The 22,778-nt window shown below is 38.7% G+C and overlaps 1 protein-coding gene across 3 annotated transcripts in view; it reads right to left on the bottom strand.

Annotated features, from left to right (window-relative positions):
• The window catches only part of ZSWIM6 (zinc finger SWIM-type containing 6), a 50,249-nt gene extending 27,981 nt beyond the window's left edge, over nucleotides 1–22,268 (bottom strand). Inside the window, exons 1-4 of one of the 3 annotated variants that reach the window (XM_062612284.1) lie at nucleotides 21,818–21,940; nucleotides 13,738–13,845; nucleotides 13,228–13,376; nucleotides 12,280–12,430 (exon numbers count right to left, since the gene is read on the bottom strand). In XM_062612284.1, coding sequence (XP_062468268.1) covers nucleotides 12,280–12,421 — 142 coding nt within the window. In that variant the 5' untranslated portion in view covers nucleotides 12,422–12,430; nucleotides 13,228–13,376; nucleotides 13,738–13,845; nucleotides 21,818–21,940. Of the gene's footprint in view, nucleotides 1–12,279; nucleotides 12,431–13,227; nucleotides 13,377–13,737; nucleotides 13,846–21,817 lie in introns of all 3 variants that reach the window. The other 2 variants (XM_062612283.1, XM_062612282.1) reach the window with 2 other exon arrangements.
• Between the last annotated feature and the right edge of the window lie 510 nt (nucleotides 22,269–22,778).

Raw genomic sequence — 22,778 nt, 5'->3', positions numbered from 1 at the left:
AGAAAACCAGGCTAATTTTTATGCAAATGAAGCTCAAGGACAAGTGTATTTCTAACAAACCTCACAAAAAACACTTGAAATTTCAATAGGGCCCGACTACACCATGGTCCCAGTAACTTCAGGACGAGTGGCTTGCACATACGAGATCTCACACAGCTTTCATGGCTGTCCAATTCCCTGCAGGAAGAGCAGTGTGAGACAAAACTCCCCCACAAGAAGTGAAGGGAAAGAGCCTCAGGCTCAGCTCCTGTAGTGCTACAAAGGCTACCATCTGGGAGAAGGATGCATAATGCCAATGACCCCATACTCTTCAGTATGGGGTTTTTGGTTTGTGTGTTTACTGGTGGGTTTTTTTGGTTGTTTGTTTTTTTTTCAGGGGGTGTGGGGGTTGTGTGCTTTGTTGCTTTTTTTTTTTTTCTTTGGGGGTGGTGGTGATTTTTTTCCTTTTCTTTTTTCCTCTCCCCTAGAGTGTGTGCATTTGTCTGTATTCATATTTCTTCCCCCTCCTGCTCCCTCAGTGCCTGCCCCCTCCCCTGACATCTGCTCCTTTCTGTCTCTTTCTATTCACTGGTTCCTGTCCTGCTTCTAGCACTGAAAAACTCTTGAGGAAAATGTTCACTTCTGCTCAGATTTTTACCACATGACAATAGGAAGGAGCCTGGAGAATACTCTTCCTATTCTATGCTGCCCAGTGGAAGTCCCCCTGAACTGGCCCTTTAACTGTCACTACCAACCTGAAAGCTTACGCTGGCCTCAAACAAGAGATTCTCATTTTCTGCCTAATGGCTCACATACGGGGAAACTGCTGACCACGCTTATCCGTTACTACAGGTAGGCTTAAGGAATAATGAAGGGCAGCTACTTGTAATTTGTGGGGAAGGTATCTAAAATCCATTTGCAGCGACTTCAGCCTGGAAATGCTAAACTGCTAACTGCTGTTAGCAACAGTCTATGCTCAAAAGTAGCTTCCCTAAATAGACTGCTGGCATTCCCAAGTTTACCTGTCTGACTAGATTTAATGATACCACCAATGCCACCTGCAATATGAACAAATGCCTCATTAAGTGGAAAAAAAAACCCCAACCCAAACCAACAAAAAACTTCCAAAGACTAATAAAACCCAAGCCCCAACCAACCAACCAGAGAACGTGTTTGTGTTTACATACTCTGTAGCTCTAACCAAGCAAGGAGAGAAGTCTTCCTGCTCTTTTCCTCTGGCATCAGGTATCTTTTCATACTGGTTCTCAGCAGGCTGACACATCTTCCCTCCCTAGCTACATGCTGCTACCAAAAGTAAACTTCCAGTTTCGATCCCTTTGACTGTGACCTAACATCTTTACAATACAAAACTCCTCACAGCACAGTGACAAAGTCATCATAACCCGATGCACAAAAATTCTTCTCACAGAAGGTAACTGGAAAATAAGACATGCTGTGAATGCAATTCGATATTAATTTCACAAAGGAATGAATATTAGAATTGTCATACCACAGTGAGAAATTGCCTATTTTGATTCAACACTAATCCTCTTAACCTGGAAAAAGCCAGCTTTGCCAAAACAGATCTGATTCAGACAGCCCTCCTCTTGAAAATGCACAGTTGTCTCTCATCTTTAGTGTGTCTCACACTATGAAAAAACAGGTTACATTACTGTTTTACACAATGCATGCCTTCCTGGTACCTACAAGAGAACATCAGTGTTTCTAAGTAGACACCCCTACCTTTGAATTCACAGCGAAGAAAGGGATGGTGTGCGTTTACATTGATTAGGATTTAAATATACAAATCGAAAAACATTAAAAAGCATTCAGTCACTTTAAAAGTAGATGTTGTCGTAATTACACATCCTGTCTATGCATGCATTCATGAAGCCAAAGGAAGTGCAAGGAATGTATACAGACTCTCCCCAGAGAGTAAGCACTGCTTAGTTTTCATAAGCCCCATTATATTTTGCTTTTGCCACAGTAAATGGGAAGGTGGTGATGGAAACAGTTTAAGTGGGGTGCTAGGACACTGATCATGACTGAAAATCCAGTGTACAATTTTGTTTGTTTGATTACAGTCTTCCCAAGAAATCTGCTTTTCCTAGAAATACAATGCTACCCTGTCATGGCTGCTGCGTAGTTAAGCTTGGGTCAGCATTTCCTCATGTGTAATACCTGAGTAATAACTGAGACTTGCCCTTTTCTTTAGAATTGTGTATTTAATATACTTAAGATCAATCTATTAATTTGCAAAATTAAAATATGCAAAAACCAGATCCATACGTACAGTGATATTTCTTTGCCCCTTCCATCAATGCACATCTCTCTCAAAAAATAAAACCCATTAAGCTACCTGGTTAGTAGCATTTGATTATTTTAAAGAAAATGGAGCCAGGTAATCAAGATCATTCCTTTTGTGCAACAGACAAATCAGCTTTGGCAACTGCTACACATTTGCCACTGCAACCCATTTGAGCCAAATCAATTCTATTACGAAAGCATCATTTTCCAGCACTGGTAGTGCCAGAATAGAAAAAAGTATTAGGAGGCAGAACCTATGACCCCTTTAACTAGATGTGTCAGAAAAGAATTTAAGTGGTTCGCATCTGTTTTTTAAACACTGGGACAGCCATTTGGAAACCTCAAAGAAGGCAGTGTGTGGTATCTGTTGCTTCTCAATGAGAAGGACAAGTGCCTTCAGAATGACTGGCAATGCCACCTCCTTCCTGCAAGCAGGGAGAGAGCTCCGCCAGAACAAAGCATCATCAGGAGTCCCACTGGAGAACACTCCAATTAAACAGTTGCTTTTATGGATAAAAGTAAAAAGGAAAAAGTAAAGATAGGCAAGACACTTCAGTGCTGTTCTCTCGGCGGTAAGAACCCCAAGGAAAAGTGCTCTCAGCATTCAGTTGGATCCAAGTTGCAATTTTATTAATAAAAACAATTCCTTAACGAATTCTGGTTTCTCTGTGCAGCCTTAAAAAAAAAAAAAAAAGAAAAAAGGCTTTCTATGGGTGCTGTGTTTCTTGGAGAACAGAATGTTTCATTTTGCTCTAATTCATTCTATTACTGAATTAAACTTTGATGTATTGGTCTTGACAAGTGCTTCATACTGATTGCATTGTGTATGATAGTATAATCACTCCCCATGCATTTCACACTAACTGGCTGATTAATGCAATAGATTACCTGCAGTACTGATGGCAAGAGGGAATCATTGCCCTTCTGCACACCAAACTCCAGATGTGCACTAGAGTAGAGGTGTAACCCAGGGGAAAAAAAAAAGTGACCAACTTTTTAATTTCCCCTTTCTCTCTTGCTGCATACTGCTGATCCAAGGATTAAAGGCACCCATGTATTTGGCTGAAAGGAAATGCGTGTTTACATACTGAGATTCTACTCTAACCTATCATTAGCTACTAGTTCTGATCTCCGTGTGTCAACTAACAAAAACCCTCCTGCTCTCATCCTCCTATGTTTTCAACTTTCAGCACAATGGAAAAAGGAACTAACCAAGTGCTTCTATCATTTTGCATAAGCCTGTTGTTCCAGTTATGCTTTAAGTTTGTTTTAAAAACTTGCATCTTTGCAGACACTCTGCCATCTAACAGAAGAGTTTCATGCAAAAACAGAAATCTGCTTGAAAGGTACAGTTCACAGTATCACAGGCTATTACAGTATTATAGCCTAAGACTCTCAAGAGTTATTCAGGATCTGTAACATGTTCAGTAAATGCCCTTCTATGCACCATAGCACGTTATGCACCTAACCACTGTAGCAAGGCATGGGCTATTGGTTTACAAAGCTAGAAGGAAGTATAAAGCACCTGCAAATGAATCTCCCTGATTAACTTCCCCAACATCCACAGAATCATTCACTTGTTCACAAACCATCAACTGAAGGTAAAAGCATTTTTAATAATACCACAAATAGTATAAAACAATCCTCCTTTAAGAGCTTCTTAACATGATTATTCAGAGTTTTAAGCAGTTGGCAATATTTAGCTAGGTGGCGAACAAAGTGTGTTCATGCCCAAAATAGAGATTGGATATTTTAACTGGTAACACACTGAGTAGTCACAGTCTATTTTCAGAGACTGTTAACAATTTCAAGAAGTTAATGTGACTAGAAACTATAAATACACTAACCTACCTCTATTTAAATTTATCATTGTGATGGATTCCTCTCATGTCTTTCCATCATGATGCAAAACTGTAAAGTTTGAGAAGTTCAAACAAAACAAGATATACATAAAGAGATAAAAATAGTTTTTTATTTTATTTTCTTCCAGAAAAGTGGACAAAGTGCAAACACTCCCTTGCATAGGGGGAAGTTCAGAAAAAAGCATAATTGCCACAACTATGTTCTCAGAATGTAACTTAGGCACGTTAACTGGCCAGAACCCAATCTAGCCTGAATTCCTGCTCCCCTTAAGATTTCCTGAATTACCTTCATGTTTCAGTCCAAAAGTGATTGTTGAGTTTTACAAAAATCATCATACTTCAACTGAGATTCCTAATACAAGAATCTAGCACAGCTACTGGTTAGTTGATCTTCTGTATGCCCACCACAACTCAAAATTCTAACCTTATTTCTAGTATTCTAGTTAAATTTGCCCAGCTACGATTACAACTGTCAGATACTTTCTGTTTGGCAGAAGTGTCTTCCCTATCCATTTTTTAGTCTATGCAGGTATCTTAAGATTACAAAGGATTTCCTTTGTCTTGCTTTGACAGACCTGTGAAGACTGAGATTCTTGCACCTCTCACTTTAAATTGCTTTCCAAATTTTTCAATTATTTTCCCACTATCTATTCAAGACAAAAAACCAGAAAAATATCACAAGGCTGGACTGCTGGACCACAGGAAAACTCAGAGAAATCACTAAAGATTTAGTAATTGTTCTCCATAAACATATTACCTCTCTCTAGCTACGGTATTCACTAGAAGTGGTTTTGGAAAATTAAATGGAAGCCTTATGTTACTGAAGAATTAAACAGAGGAAGGAAAGAAAATACTGCTAGGTACCAGCTTGGTCTCTTAATAAAACTGCCCTTAAATCTTAGCAGTCACAATTCCACAGTTAGGGACACAATGAATTTTTTACCAGTTCTAATACAGAGCAATTTTTAGGACATTTATAAGTAATTCAGTTCAACAGCTTAGGAATAAAAACTTCAAAAACTGTTTTACTATGGGTAACTTGAAGAAATCTGGCTCCCACTGTGAAAGTACTTTCCATCCAACTGACCTAAGTAAAAACCCAACATTTCTGCATGGCATTAAAAATAAACCATTCAAGCTATGCGTATAGACTAAAGTTAATTACTTTCACCATTATTCCTCAAATCTGATAAATGCAACAGGAAAGAATACCCTCTCTGGAAGTAGCTTCCACTTACTGCCATACTCTGGGGTCTCATATAACCTCATTTCAAAAACCATTATGGCACAGGCCAGTAATGATGGAGGAAGGAAATAAACTTCAGAGAAGACAGACAGAACCCATCTCTGCAGAACTGGAGTTTGGTTTCATTCACCAGAGAAATGAAGGTGACAGCAAAAACTGAGACTCTGGGGCCATGACAGAAATTTCTTTGTCATCCACAACTCAGGCCTTAGAGCCCGTCTTGTCATGCTCAGAAACTCAGAAGTACTGTTAATTTAGTGTCTCCAATAGCACAAATCATTCAAATACACTGACATATTGACAGTTTATTCTGTGAAAGAGCAGATGTAACCTTAAGTGCATGAGTTGAAGGTGCACGCACGTGTTTTGTAACTGTATGGCAACAGCACCACAGCAGCTAAGGCTAAACAAAAAAAAAACAGGATTATCAGTTCAGCAAAGACAAACTACTGGATATGATATAGTTCAAGTATGTGTAAGTTATCACTCTATCTAAAAATTCCACAATGCAAGACCAAGGGAAATGGTGCAAACCATGGTGCATCCCACCTCCTATGAAACATAGGTCCTCTTACAGCCTTTACTTCAAATAGAAATATATTACATGCAATTGACTAATCTAAACTTAGAAATTTGAAGCTAATTTTCTGTAAGTGCCATGCACTGGTACTCTCCTCAGCTTTAAGACAGAACATGGAGTTACTGGGATACTCAAAGAAGTAATGAAAATATGGACAGCAGCTTGGCACTCAAATTCGAAAATTTGAGCCTTGCTGTACCGCTCTTGAAGTACCATAGAACGTAAGGCAAAGTGAATGTTTCTACTGCATAGTTGATCCTAAAAATGAATTGCACAAAGTACACAGCTCCAGAAAAATGGTATTAGAGCACAAAAACTGTAATGAATGCTTAACTTTAGCGCTTCATCTTCATGGCAGCCCTGAAGGCACCCGGAAGGAATTCCTCTAGGGGCATATTGGCAAAAGACCTAGCTGATTTAGTCCTTCCCCCCCCCCCCCCCCCTTAAGTACTATGCAGAGATAATCTGCTTAAAACAGCTGGCATGTCCCATTCATACAAGTTTGTCTCTCTGACTGTAAAGGGAAGGAATGCCTGACACAGAAATATAGGTGGAGAATAGCTTCATTCAGTTAAGGTTAAAAGAATCTACCATTTTCTAGAGATGAATACAAATTGTTTTCTCACAAAAATTCAGAGTGGTTTCCAAATAAAAAATAGCATTATTTAACACTCAATCATAAGTTTGCTCACAGCAAAATGGTAATTAAATCTCTCTTAATTAATCTATAATTATTCCTTGCCTAAACTCAACATTTAGAATTAAGATGAGGAGCAACGTGTTACTAATAAAAATGTAGACATGATATTCAGGAAATATATTGTAGTATTTCTCTGCATGACATGACCTTTTAATGTAATATTTTAGCTTTAGATTTTAACTCAGAAATGCATCACTAATCTAGAAAGTGGAAAAAATAATCAAATATGAACTCAAAGTAGACCTTCAGGCTGTTTCAACATTTAAAAGCAGCTCACAACAGGGTAAAATGCTGGTGAAAAACTACCAAGTCTAAGCCACTAGAAGTATGAAGGTAAAGACATATTATTCTGCTCAGGAAAATACCTTTATAACAACAACCCATTTAGCATGCATAACAGAAAGGATTCTAAGGACGTCACTCAAGAAAGCTTTATCCCATGAATGAGGCTCTGGCAACATCATGAGAGGTTCCTACACTCGAAAACTTCAGATACCAACAAGTGGCTGAGGTAGACTAGAGAAGCTTACGCATTAAAATGTGGAGACCACTCAGCCCTAAGTACAGAATATCTTTTAAGTTCTCCTCAAAATCATAAAATGACTAAGAGAGACCAGAATCAGCATGATGCAAATTGAGAACATACTGACTAGTTTTATCCACTGCCTTGCAAGAGTTATTTGGACATGCCCTCCTCCCCATTGCATTTTTATTCCAAAAGAAACTAGTCTTTAACAAAATCTAGCTTTCCCCCTTAAACACTTCTTAAATATCAAAATGGAGAAAATCTACTAGAAATGTTTGTTTTGAAGCATGCAAATTATGTGAAGTTTCTTCACCAGAAAGGCAAGCAGAAGGATATCAAGATACTGAAAATGGCAGTTCGCCAAAAAAAAAATAATCTGATCCTGTAATCTACGTGCTGACAAGCTGTTGGGGACCATCACTCCACCAAGCAGTAGATTCTTGTCTTGGATTCTTCTTCTTGACTGCTTTCATCAGATTAAGCATCTGGGATTTAATTTAACAGTTTCAGCTTTATTAAGCTGTCACAAGAGCAGCCCCACTTTGGTAACAGTAGCTGCTCCAATTATGGCTTGGTTTAGGGTTGACAAGTATAATGATTCATTCGTGGCACATGAGAAGCAATAAAAGGTTGTTTTGCATTACTTTAAAAATGTGGGCACTTTTTTCATTTAATTTGTCACTTAGCTTTTGCTAAGAGGACATTTAAATTGCAGTAAAAGGCAAATGGGGCTTTTAGTTTAAATGTAATCCCCATATTTAAATGATGTGAAATGGTGCAGTGTTTGAGTGGGAACACTATTGTTTCACAGTAGGCCCTGATGGTGACATGCGACATTTGCATTCAGGTCCTGTATTATCCATGTGGCTAAAGGGCTTCCAATTTCATCTCACAGCCAGAAGCCTGCAGAAAACACCAATTAACTTTCAGATCCCATTTGCCAACAAAACTCAGCCTCTTCCTAGTATCTGGCATCTGGCAGTGCTCAACATTTAACACCAAAGCAGAGCCTTGCAGCCATCATGATCCCTGGACTGGGGGACAAAGTCAAAATTCCCCTTTTCTTAAGGAAATATTCTCACTTTTATAAAGAACAAGAAACTTATACTTAATTTTTTCATAGATGAATATTAACAAGTGACTGCTAGAGTAGTAAGATTGCATGGTTCATTTTTTCCCTCTAGACTACAAAGAACATTAACTGACCTTTTCTTCAAATCAGAGATATTGGCTCAACAGGCATCTGCAGATATTTACTATGCATTTCCATGTTCCCCCATTTCACCAATGCAACTTAATTAAAAAGGCAAACCAAGGGACTTTAGATAATTAATCATTCTGATATACTCAAGTCTCCAACCATGGTCACCAACAGTTAAACACCTGAAGACCAGCATATGAAATGCACCTAGAGACACCATTTAAACAGCAACTACATGAAGAATTCCAGCTCTGCTCTGAACTCTGGAAATAGTGTTCATGTATTATTTTGGCAAGCTGGAAGCTTTCACCAGCAGATCACTGGTGGTGAAATTCTTCTAGTATTAAAAGTCTATGACCAAGCCTTACAGCTTTGACCTCTAAACTTGGTCTTTCCAGTAATACACCTCTGGAGTTCTGCAAGTAGCATTTAGCTCAACCAATTCTTTGATGTACAACAGGGCAATCTACTGAACATAATTATTATATTCTTCCTTACCATCTTTAAGAATAACTAGCTAGTTGTATGTAAGGCTTCTTTGTTAACCTGAGGCTTTTGAATCATAAATTGCTTACAGAATTAGGACTTTGTATTAGAAAACTGCCAGGTTCATACTCAGATGTGCTAAATTTATGGGGTTTGGGTGGGTGCGGATTTTTTTGCTTGGTTGTTTTTTGTATGTTTTTGTTGTGGTTGGGGTCTGGGGGAATTTTGTATTTTAAATCAGCACCTTCAAACATGAAATCTGACTTGTGCTGAAGTCAACCATTCACCATAAACTTCAGCAGGAACTCTGAGCAGAGCCCAGTGTGTCCTTCCAGTACCTTTTGCCAATGCAAGGCAGGAAGCACCAGTTAAGTTCTAACGAAAGGCTCAAATGACCCAGTCAAGGAGCAAAGCTGAAGTTATTGAAGTACGCTTAAAAACCTATGCCAAGATAGAATTGACAAAGTGGCTATATGCCTAGCAGTTGGCAGACAGCATATCAGAGCAAGCAAGCCAGCCTTTATTAAGCAGTCTATAGTTACATGGTTTTAATACTCTAAAATCATCCATAACTACAATTTTAAATTGTTGCCTACCTGTGAAATAAATCATAGATAAAACATTTTTTTTAAAGACATACATATATGCCACACCCAGATTACTCTGAGCACATAATAGCAAAAGCTAAGTATGCACAGGCCTGTCTCACTCTCCTTATTGATATTTTAGTTCTCTGACATGACAGAAGATGGCAAGACAGGAAGCCAACATTATTTTAGAACATAACAACATCATCCCCTTAAACCTAATGTCTGAGTTATCTCTGTCACTACAAGCACAGATTATATGTTGCCAGGGCCAGCCTGCCTTTCCTTCTGGAGCTTGCTATTTAACTCTGGTCTCCCTTAAAATCTCCTTCAACTTTTGTACATTTACTTTATTTTTTTCCCCTATAAGAGATGCACATTTCACCTGGAAAAAAGGAGGTGAGTGATACTCAGGGTGAATTCCTAAAAAAAAAAAAAATGACAGCAGCTTGTGACTTTCACACAAGGTAGGAGTCACGCTGGAGAGATTCATCCAGTTAGCAGCAATTCTTAGGGAACTTGCTAAGTACCAGTGGAGAGAATCCTACTGGTCTGCCTGAAGAAGCAGCCAGTTTAGCAACACAAACAGTAGCTGGTGGTGGAAAAAACAAGATCTACTCTTAGCCTACTGCCTCTCTGAAGAGATTGGAATGGATTTGCAATTTAAACCATGATACACAATCAACATATTTTGACTGTCAGAGGCAGCAGATTTGCCTCAGACTGCAAATACAGTAGCTGTAAGCAGCGGTGAGGCTGGAGGTTGCACTGATACTCTTTGGGAGTGGCACCTGTAATTCCAATTAAACTAAAGTAAACTAATCCATTCAATTACTTAAAATCTATTTGATGCTGCAGGCAGAGAGATTCCATCTCCTCTACCTTCGGACAGGTGCTGTCAAGAAAGTGATGTTAATATGGAATTGATGAAACATGAAGAGGAGCTACCAAGAAAATTTAACAAAACCTTTTATGTTTATTGGCAGATTTGTGGTAAGACTGCTACAGGTAACAGATGGACAACACACTTCTGGCTCTCCCACCACCTACCGGTTCAACCCACATAAGCAATGAAGCATGAGACCCTCCAGTTTTCAAGATATAGTATACAGGTACGACAAGTTTTGCTGCGTACATGCCCAGCTAAGTACATGCCCTTGCTTAGCAAAACTGTTATTCCCCAACAAGTCAAGGCATCATAGAAATGACATACTAAAAGAGTTGTTACACTTGAACCCAAGTAGTTGTATCTACACTGACTCTGACAGAGCTTTACCTGTTCTGAGATAAAGACTTTTCACTACAGAAGTCTATAATCTTAACTAGCCTAATAACGCACTAGCTATCTAATGCATCGTTTAGAGTGAACATCATTTATGTTAATAGGTTATACCCAGTCTTAGTCCCACTAGTCAGTACGCAAACAATCATAGTCAACTTTTACCTTCAACAGCGGAAAATTTAGGCTTTGCTTTTGACACTTCCTTTCTAAATAAGTAATGTTATTCTTAGTTGGACTGAATTTAATTTAGTTGATTTTGGACCTTTAGAATATATCAAGAGCATTATGGTCTTTGGCTCTCTTCTCTGCAGCATTTAGATAATTCCCCACAGAGGACCATCTGTAAAGTTTTGTTTGTCATTTAATGTTCCACGCCACATAAGCCAGGCATAGCAATATTGACCAGAACACATCTCAAGACAAAATCCTTTAAGTCTAGACTTGAAATGACTTTCCAGAATGAGTGAGAGACCACAAGTAACACTCCAAGTTCCGTGAACCACAAGCCGATTTCGGCTGTGTGTCTTCAGCATGTTTTGAGAAAGCCTCCAAGGCAGCATCCAAAAGCTTACTGCAGCCAAGATATACACATTAATCCCTTCACTCATACACTCAGTGTATGACGCCTTTTAGAGAAACAAATTATTTACCACTGCATTTTAAATAACTCAGATTGCCTTTTATCACTTCTATCTCCTACACACACTCCAACTAGCTAGTAGTTTGTTCCAGTACCTTATTCCTAGAAACACAATGCCTGTGGTTACTTAAAATTCTTTCCACTCACCTACCCACCTTTAAAATCTCATTGACATTTACATTCTAGTTGTTTTTAATTTCCCCTCTTTACCACAAATTTCTATAGGCTTTGAGAACTTCTGAAACAGTAGTTAAAAACTGTGAGTTTCTGGAACACTGTAGAGCAAATGTCCTCACACTGTACCAGTTTAAATATTCCTTTCCCATTTCAGCCTGTTCCTCTCTCCATTGTACAGACAGGTCATGTAGCTGGTCACAACTGACCTTTCCTGCAAAGCAGAGTTAATTGTTCCAGCCCTCTTAATTGATCTCCTTTCCTACTCAGTAATGGCCTTCTACTTTCCTTTGTTGCTACCTTCTCATAGTCTTAATGAATCTTCTCTTTTTGCTTTCTATTTCTCTGTAGTTGTGAATTGATTTCTTCTTTAAACTTCCCAGTTCAGCACCAGTGGCTCATACACTTACCCTCAGTTGGGTAGCTACATTTCCACCTTTTGCTTTATTCTTTTTAGATCCTAAGGTACTTAAAACCCGTCGCAATTGTACTTGTTTCATATCATGCTTCCTCTCCTTCAATTTCAATTGTCTCACACTGTAGATCAGAAATTCAATTTCACCCAACCTTAACTGAACAAGGAGAACTGCAGAAAACTCTAACCTGCTTTACCTGGTACCACAGTAAAGTTTCTCTCCACCCCAAGTATGTAATTGTTTCTTCATTATACATACAAACAACTAAATGATTTTGAAGTCTGTGCATTTACCCAGTTCATCCCAGAGCTGCCTATACTTGTCAGTCATTGTAGTTCCTTGTTGTCTCCAAAGTGACAGACGAGGGTCAGCCATGAACTGTTCTGTTATCAACGTCAACATGCGGGCTCCATTTGAATCTCTCATCTTTAGCATCTCTCGCACCTAGGAAACAAGTCTTTTAATACAAACTTGAAAAGGCAAAAAAATCACAGTACACACAATATACTGCAGAGTAAAATATTCCATCTTTGTTAAATAGGAAATGTAATTTATACAGGACAAGGGGTAACGGGTTAAAACTTAAACAGGGGAAGTTTAGGTTGGATATAAGAAGGAAATTCTTTCCTGTTAGGGTGGTGAGGCACTGGAATAGTTGCCCAGGGAGATTGTGAATGCTCCATCCCTGGCAGTGTTCAAGGCCAGGCTGGACGAGGCCTTGGGTGATATGATTTAGCATAAGGTGTCCCTGCCCACGGCAGGGGGGTTGGAACTAGATGATCTTAAGGTCCTTTCCAACCCTAACGATTCTATGATTCTATGATTCTATATGCGATGTGAAGTGTTTAAGAAGAAAATATAGTCTGCCTTCCCAAATATAACAATTTTTGGTTTCAGTAGCCTATTGTGATAATCAAAAACACTTCTTCAACAAGTAATCCACAGGTGTATTATGCAAACTGCTGCAAGATTAATTCCTGCAGGCTTCTCCAACATTTTGGGAGGCGGAAGGAACAGAACAGCAGAGCTGCAGATGGTTGAAATGTTACTTCATGTCCTTACACTGCTCAAGACACATCAGATTGCAGTCCATTACTGTACAACACATTATTAAGTTGTGATCATGTTCCCAAGGCTTTGTCTTTTTTTACAACAGGACTTTGAGAAAGACTCAAACAAGTGCTGACTGGCTTGGGGAACCGGGGAAGAAAAAAAGGGAAGGTTTAGAGTACTCAACACACCTTTGCAAAAAGCAAATTGAGCTGCTTCCCTGATCCATGGTATCCGCCCTGGGAGAGGAAGAGTTTAACCTGTTCTTGGACTTGTTCCTCATCCAAATGCCAGCAGTTTTCATCATCTATGCTAGCGCCCGCTGTTGGGTCAGGAGCACCTGCAAACAGAATGAAAAGAAATCATTATATTCTATATAAAGAAGAGAGGTTAATGGGTCCAGGGGAGACGACTACTGCAGAGGTTTTACGACTTTTTTTTTTATGTCTTGGCTTTAATCTAAATATTCTTTAAAATAGACTTAATTTCTTCTCAATAGTCTTAAGCACTTGGAAAATACAGCGTACAAAAAGATACTTAAAAAAATTATAACAAAACATTACAATTAAGGTGAGTTTTCTTCCTCCCAGACTCAGCAGCTACACTAGAATGCTTTTACAAGAAAATCAGACTTTATATAGTATTTCTACAAGCGTGATGTTAAAACCACTTTCCCCAAAAAACCTGTGTAATTCCTGTACCTTCAGCAATCTTGCTCAGGTTTAAGTGACTGCTAGTGAGCGCTGCTATTGATGAACATGAGGAAAATCATCACCTCCGTGCCTCTGAGCTGTGATGGCTCTGCAAAGCTAAACAAAGAGTAAAAAAAATCCCCAAACAAATCCAAAGTCTTAAAGTACTAAATGCATTTCCATCATAAATAAGAGTTACAGCTGCTTAAGACTGTGGTGCTTTCAAAGGAGCATTTTTCCATAGGCAATGTCATCAGCACAGAGTCAATTCAGTACTAGCCGAGTGTGAACTGAAGTGACTAGGTTTACATCAGGCAGTGCTTTGGCCACAGGATGCTTTAACTCAAATTTTGCAGTCGAGATCAGTGATTTCCCCCTGGTGGCATCTACTAAAGGCTGACAAAACCAAACCAAGTTCCTGCACCACCTAATAATCTGTATTTTTCTGAAGAACCCTGTACTTTTACTGGCTAATTTTTTTAAAGGTATTCAAATTGAAAAGGTTGAAAAGCACTTATCTAGACTGTCAGGGAAACAACTCAGGGTAGCGCATCACCACATCAGGTATTTTAAGCATGCCCAAGATGCAAGCTAACTTGACTTTTTTATTTTGGGCTTGTCACAACTGTGTAATCTCTATCTCTATCTAGGTTTTGACAAGAGGTTAAAAACTGAATCATGTTACACAATCTATCACTTTTAAATCCAAGTCCATGTTATTTCTTCAGGAAAAAAAAAGAAATAAGAAAAAAAAACAAATACTATCAGAGAAGGAAATTTACACAGTCAGATTTGTAAAAACTTCCTTTTTCAAAGGAGCCCTGAGAGCCTGGAAAGCAAAGATAGCTGCAACTATTCGGATGTTCAGGGATTAAACATTGATTCAAGCCTTCATTTCACAACTGCAGCTCTGCCATGCAGGTGAAGCTTTTAAGCGGCCACAGGGAATCCTGGAATCTTTGTTCAATGAAAATAGAACCAGAAGATGCAAAGGGTCAGAGGGATGTCTTGTCTGCTAGTTGCAGCAGCAACTTCCTCCAACTTCAGAGCCTAAAGCTGGAAATGCTGCATAGCAATATAGTGCACATATCTACACGCACACATATTTAGATTATTGAAATGAATAAGGAATTGTGTCTTTGAAGATGTGAATGAACTCTCCTGCCTTCCACAGGAATAATAACAGTGTCTCAGAAGACAGGAATCAAGCCCAAGATAGTACAACAACCATGAAATGAAAAGCATCCTCCTTCTGTCTTCAGTGTTTTAGCTTTAAGGTGCTTTCTGTCAACTATATGAAATGCATACTGCTTATTTTTCAATTGCAAACAACAAGATGAAAAGGGAAATCAAGCCACACAAGAATAAGCAGCACAGCTGTTCCACAGACACAGGTTTGCAGTATCACCTTCCAAACAGTTTAAATATTTCATTGCTTCTAAACACAGAGGAATGATCTGTGAAAAGGAAATATAAAAGCACCAGTATACAAAATACACTTACATGTACCACTCACTTCAATGGAGATCTATTTTTAAACAATCTTAGTATGGCCAGTTTTAAATTGAATTAAAAATAGCCCCAGACTCCTCAGCTAAGCTTCCCTATTGAGGGGAAAATAAATTCCTTCTGTAACTGTTTGTATTTTTATCAAAAGCTCATCAGTCAATTTGTGCTAGAAGGTTAAATTTCAAGACAGCTACCACAGATTCTTTAACAACAGTGTTCCTTTACAGGAACAAGAGCATCTGCTACCCTTGACCACCAGTGCTGCCCCCACCAAAGCCTCTTACCGCACCACGATCCCAAATATACCTTCCCCAGGGACCCTGCATCACTATACTTACACCAGCATTATTTTCACGCTAGTAGGCTAAAAGACTAAAGGCATGAAGCCAAGGGTCTGAGCTCTCTGATGCTGTTCAGCACAGTACTACAGATACGTCTTTTCAAGATCACTACGTTCACTTACAGACAGTTAAACATTGATTGATCTAGCCTGTTTCCTCTCCCACTGCAACACAGATCCCTCTGGAGCAATGGACAGGATTTATACACTGCCACTTTCATTCTGAAGACAAGGGACCAGGTGAGTAGACAAGAAGCTTTCTGAACAAGCAAAAGGAGGAAGCTGCCTTTGGAGCTGCGAGATGATGCCCTAAAACCAGCCATCAGGAAGGTTCAGGATCAATACCAGGCCGAGCTGAAGGTTCAGCCCAAGGGCAGTGGCTTTTGCTTGGGGGGGCAGCCCCAAAAGGGCACCACAAGGCATCAGCAGACAGACAGTTTGGCTGCAAAAGGAACACGGGCAGCCCTGAATTAAATCTCTGCATCACAGTTTGGTACCAAGACCAAATCCTGTTCCCCACTTGTAAACTGGGAAAAAGTATCATGTGTTTCAGAGGGATGTCGTGAGGGTAAATTAGTTCTCATTTGAACTATGAAAGTGAAAAGCACTGAATAATTATACTAAATATTAAAACCTGTAATTAAACTGTGTCAGTTTATAGATATTAACACACTAATCTCCTCCTTCCAACCCCTGGCTTTAACTTCTGTCATGACTGGTCTTCAAAATAGGTTGTATGTCATGTACTTACAGCTAAATACAATAAATACAGTATATAGATACAGCTATACATAGTTATGCATGCTCTTACTAAAATTACTAAATTGCAATCTTGGCAATCAAAGCAGAAATATTGTGCACAATTCTGCAACACCTAAATAAAATTTGAAAACAGGGTAACAACCCTTTATATTTCTGGTCATAGCAGGTTACATGTAAAATACATATGATCAACTCCCAGCTTGTGAGAAGCAGTAACATTTAAAAAAAATGAACACTTTGATTATTTGTATGGCAATTTTAAGAGCAACTGCTTTCAAAATGAGCAGCCATATTCAAGAACTGGTGTTGTATATTGAGAACTTAACCTTGGAAAGTAAGTAGAAGCAAAGCAAGGAGCACTGACTGAAATAAGCTACGAGTTGCCTATATGGCAAACAATAAATTTAAGAGCAGATCAACAGTGAAATGTGGTTAAAACAACAGAAAGTAGTTTTTAAGACAAACTGCTTCCCTGATCCCTACTTTGCAAGTATCACAAGAGTTGTCTTCAAATGAAACCATACCAAATTGCTCACTCATAGCCATACTGAAACCTCTTTGAACTTAATTTTACAAAAATTTTATTAGTTTCATTATACAGGTGAACTGTAGAGCAGTTCGATCCTATTAAATATCATCTCATGGCAGCACTAGGAAGAAGATATGGAAAAAAATTATTACAAGTAAAAAGCATGACTTAGTACTATGCAAAGATTGAATGGTCTCAGCCAGAAACCAATACTGCTGTATGCTGATTCACAACAGAATAGTAACTGATTTTATAAACTCAGTGTGCTCAAAATTATTCTGAACAATAATTATACAAGCAAAAGATCATAAAATTAATGACTCAAAAACATTATTACGCCTTTGATTCCCCAAATGATTCAAAGTTTAGACATAAATCACTTCATCTTATACTTAATTTGAGAACTCTTTGGTGGAATATAACTCCTGTTCAGCAGCACACAGCAAACAGCAACTGAGAAGCTGAGAAGCAGCCAATGCTATCAATGGAAAATAGAGAGACAGGACAAGTAATGCTAAATTGCTGAGGAAAGTTAATAAAACCACAGCAAATCTTTAATTTAAAAAAAAACTCTTTCCCTTCCACCTGCACATACAGAAAAATACATCAATTTATTTGCTCTGATGACAGTATCTAACTCCTACTCCTAAAATCCAGGTTTCACAAACACAAAGCAGAAAGTTTCAAAGTCTTCTCTAGTAGATCCACAACATGCTGTACTCTGTTGTTCAGCCCCATTCCACCCTACAACTTTCCACCAAGATCCCCATAATTTCAGTTAAAAACACTAAGTTCATTTTAACAAATATTCACTTGTACCTCAAAATTGCCCTTTGGAACTTAAAACATAGAGCAACCATGCTAGATATTCTGAAATATTATTTTAAAGCAATTTTTTGATAGATATTTCCTTCCTGAATGCCTTTACTATCACATTCCTAATATACATTACAGATCAGTGTTTCCAGAGAATGTACCTAGATCTGCCTGGACACATACAGAAGCAACTACCCAGGTACCTCTGCTTCCAAGAAGACGAATGTACTTTAACTGCTTTCTCCCAGGTCTTCCCTCTTAAATTTATCTTCATGTGGTTTCATACCAGTGACTCGTATGCCGAGTCAGAGAATCGAAGAATAGAAGAAAGTCTGGAGAAATCCACATAGTTCTTGTAAGAGCAGAGATTGCAACAGCAGCACTAAACATGCAGGAAAGGAACAGTACAGCTTAAAACATAAAAATGAAATTGGTTTGCTAGGCTGTCCTTGCACCAATAAAAGGCATACCATTTTACCCTACGCACATAATAACAAATCAATGTTAACATGAGATTAATATGCAAACAGACCTTCTCCCAATTCACATCTTGCAGTTTCTTTCCTATTTCCACTCAAATTCTCTGGAACATGCTCTTGATCTTCCAACCATTTACTTAAGTAAAAGTATCATATCTAAGAAAAGAGAAATCCAAGATGACAAACCTGGCTGTTAGTCCATCATTCTGACTGCTCTCTTCCTAGCTTAACCCACCTCACAGCTCCTTCTGCTACAACTGCATTAAAACTAAGAGGGGAAAAAAACACCTCAGCAAAGTGGGGTCTTAGTCCTCCTCCAGCTTCCTGAATCAGCATCCCCAAAATGAAAACCAATGCGAAGCCAAAAGTTACACAGTGCAGACATCAGGGTGTAAGTATGAACATCTACAGCTGTCATCAGTATAGAAGGTTAGATCCCACAGATCTCCAGTTTTGAAATCAACAGCAAGATGTTGCTGCCACAGCGTAACGTGAGATAATCAGAACACAACAAACCTTCTGAAATGCAAGAGGTGCTTTCATGCTTTAACGATATTTGAAGCCCTCTCGTAATCACCACCAACAGAAAATTAGCATGGCAAATACAGGATCCCAAATAAATCACTCATCTCTCCTGAAGTTATTGAATAGACAACACATTCCTGTGCTTCTAACAGCATTCCCTTATTTTTTCCTGCAGTAAGGCTCGGTCATGGAGCAAGAAATGGTACAGCATCATTTGCATTCACAGAGAAACTCAAAGGAATTTGTCATTTCAAAACTGATGTCATCGGTGTAAGTCACTTCACTACTTACCAAAGCCAATCATCGACTGCTGCATAAGGCAGAATTCTGAGCAAATGAACAATCATGCAATGCACCTTTTCTGAAAGGAAAGTGCTGCAGAGTTGTTCCATCTCCCTAGCCAGCTCATAAACAAGTCAAGAAAACTGCTGTGCTCAGAACTCTTCCAAGTCCCAGATCAATGTTATGTACAAATAAATAGCATTCAAGACTTGATTTCTTTTGCCTATTGCTGAAAATATATGATAAATAGACCTAGTACAGCTACCGTGAGAGTAAAGAAAAGTAAGGTAAAAAGCTGTATATAAACACCTGAAATCAGAACACCTTTATGTAACAGGGAAAAGAATTTCCAACTCCAGATTCAGCACTTGCCTTTAATCAAAGCTGTTTCTGGTGTTTATGCGCCAGGTTTCCTCTTGCTTTTATAAGCAAGGTTGTGTAAGTTCTTCCTCTTACCTGTACCTTCAAGCAGTGCTTGAAACAATTCCTCTACAAACACTGTTCAGTAAGGTTAAGCTGTTCAAAGCAAGACAGGTCTACAAGATACTTTTGTACTACAAGCTGAGCATCTGCAGCACAGCAGACGTGACAGAGTGAATAGTGACCTTACGTTCACCAGCTTATGCTATTAGAACCAGAAATATATTTCTTTTATTTTTTTTTTGAGATTTCTTTTGGTTAATTTTATTATTTCTAATTTACGGAATTTGATTGAAGGTCAAATACAGTATGAATCCCAGACAATTGCTTACTTGCTACATAATCAAAGGAACTTACTTCTTCCTTAAAAGGCTCTTGTAATTTTTTAACACTGTAAACCTACTAAGAAAAAAAAAAAAATCAGGCCATGGTTTTATGGGAGTCTGATAGGTAAAGCAGGAGACTACAGATCCTCTTTTATAATCCAGCTTTCTTTCATAATAGCAGTTTATTTCCTTATGCTGCCTGAATCTTGTGCTTAATTTTAGGGTATTTACTAAGAAATACCAACAGTCAATGACGACATACTGTAGTCTCATTAACTAGGAAAACAACAACATGTGCGAAAAACATTTTAGTTTTGTGGACAATTTTAACCTACCCCGCTTATGTTCACTGTGAAATTTCATAACTGATCATCAACTTAAGTTTTTTGTTTCCTATTCCTTTTGCTATTTAGACTGTGATATAAACATCAAATACCTCTCTAAAAAAATACTTTAAATACTAATGAGTAATGAGATATTTTGACAATAAGAAAATAGCTGACAAAGACTAACATGCCTATGATTGGAATAATTACAGACTTAACGCTGATCAAATTTAAGCCCTCTGCAACAGCTTGTCATTTCTCTTACATTAGCCATAGTATAGCTAATACAGCCATCTATAGCTATCATCTGTCCTTCCTTTCCCACCCTGCCTTCTTTTTTTCTAATCACCCTTGACTGTTTGAGTCTTCTGTGCCACTCATACTCAACATAATTATTCCTTCCCCTTAGGTTCCTTGGCTATTACCAACTCATGGGATACACACCTTCAGCTTACAACATCTGAATATCTTGCTTAATATCCTGCATCTGCTTTAGTTTCCCTCTCCTTCCACCACCACCAGGCACCTCTGCCAATCACCTTCTCATTATGTTCTGTAACAACCAGATCAGTCGCCTTGCCTCTGGCCATGTCCCCATAGCCCCCAAAGCCAAGAGGAAACTGCTCCCAAGATTGACCTTATTGCAGCACCACCTGCCTGGACCTGCCAGAGTCACTGGACCCTGAAGAGAGGAGCTAGGCTATATGTGAGACCTGTTACTGGAAGGATTCCCTTCTTTTGCTCTGCCTACACTGTATCTAACTCACATGCGGTTTTCTTTCTCCAGTATTAAGCAGCTTAGTTGTGTTTGCATGGCAAATTCTTTGGAAGAGTGGTCATCCCTCTTCAATATCTAACACACAAGAACTGTCCCTATCAGTGAACAAACCAAAAAGGTATTTTTAGGTTTGTTTTTCACGCGTCTCAGCTGCCTTTACGCTAACAGCTCTGCTCACCTGAACGGGTATTTCTACCAGGTGACCTTATAGGAACACAGGACTCTAATAAGCTAGCTGGGTCACCTCAAACTCAATTACCTGCTTTCAATTCAGCAGGATCCATAGAAAAGCCACCTCAAAAGCTTCAAGTCACACCCAGCACCCTTTAAGAAATGTAAGATGTTCAGTACAAGAAACTGAGAGCCATTAAAACCATGTGCAGCAGAAAGAGCAGGAAAGATCAAGACCTTTCCTGATGCTGTAGGCTGAGCAGTGCTAAGAGGACAATGGCACTGAAATAAAGGTTTTATGTTTCTCCTGATCTCATATAGAAACCAAATCCCAAAGGATAATAAAAGTATATTTGATGGATGAAGAAACCAGCAACACCTACTTGCTTTTATGCTTTACAATTAAAATAGAATTACACAACCAAAATGTCAAAAGATTAGTTCAAGAAGAACAAAATAACAGAGAGATACCATTGATTAAGTTGGTAGGATAGTTCCTTTAAGCAATGTGGCTATACAAAGAATAGCACTACTCAGTTTTTCATGGCTGGAAAATACAAGCGTGAAGCAGATCAGGACACATATTAACACTGCTGGAGACATCAAACTCATTGCTTAGGAATTTTTCTCTCTTTTCCAAAAAGTACTGCTTTCAAAACATTTTAAAGCAAAGGGTCAATAACAGAATCCTCCTTAATACACACCACAGAATCACAGAATAATTCAGTTTGGAAAGGACCACAGCAGGTCACACTCCTGAATGCCACAAAAAAGCTCAAAACCAAAGAGAAAATGACGCAAAAGAAATAAGTAGTATCAAACTCACCATGGACTTGATTGATTTCTGAATTCTGAGAAAGAATTTCATCTGCTAGTTTTTGAGCAGTTGGCAAAACTTCTGTGTGGTGCACTGTGATCAAATACTGTACAAATTTTTGTAGTTGGTCTCTGTTCATTTGAAAGAGTGTCTCTGAAATGGGAAGATGCAGTTTGACCTGATCTGGCTTGCGGATCCGGTATAAAGAGAGTGCCACAACATGAGCACAGTAAAATATGTCCTTGTTTCCACAGCTACAGGTCACTGAGGTAATCTTGCAACGATCAAAGCTGATAGCTACATTGCAAACAGTTTCTGGCTCCGATTGCATTGCAGGCTCTGTCACTGTGCCACTCAAGTGGAAACCTATGTGAGGAAAACAACAGAAAATGTAATTACGTAAGTGAAATACTAGATCTCATTATCAAGAACCTTTCACTTATAAAGTAAAGGCCATCATGTATTTCTGAGAAATTATATATCTTAAAGAACTTGCTTTAATTATAAACGTTATTAACCTTTTCTTTTGTATGCACCTCTTTTATCTTAAATAAAACCAAAAGGAGAATCAAAAGCTAGTTAACAAGCCCTCTTTGCCATTCCATCCCAACATTGATAAAAGTTCGATAGAAAAATATTTATTCGGTAAATTATAGCTGCAAATGCTTCGTGTGATTCAAGACCAATGTAAAACTCCCAGTACCTCAGCAAGTTGGCAGCGGATTTCCAAAGCCCCCACCAGGCAACCTGCAACACCTACCAGCAGTTTTAACCATTCTCTCAGTAAGAGGGAGGCAGTGCACTCTAGTGGCATGAACCCAGGGGCTTAGTCTCAACTCAGCCATGACTCAAGACACAAGTCAAGAGTAACCTCTTTGCTTTCACCTCTTTCACCGAGTTCATGTTAAAGCTCACCTTCACCCAAGCAATCCAGTAGGACAGCTATCTTTGTGTTGCAGCTGCCAGTTGC

The sequence above is a fragment of the Pezoporus occidentalis genome, unplaced genomic scaffold (assembly GCF_034315485.1).
Source record: "Pezoporus occidentalis ecotype Australia unplaced genomic scaffold, CSIRO_AGI_Poc_V1 ctg16, whole genome shotgun sequence".
In the NCBI taxonomy this organism is placed as follows: domain Eukaryota; kingdom Metazoa; phylum Chordata; class Aves; order Psittaciformes; family Psittacidae; genus Pezoporus; species Pezoporus occidentalis.
The sequence above is the reverse complement of the archived record's forward strand: the minus strand, read 5'-3'. Positions and strand labels throughout refer to the sequence as shown.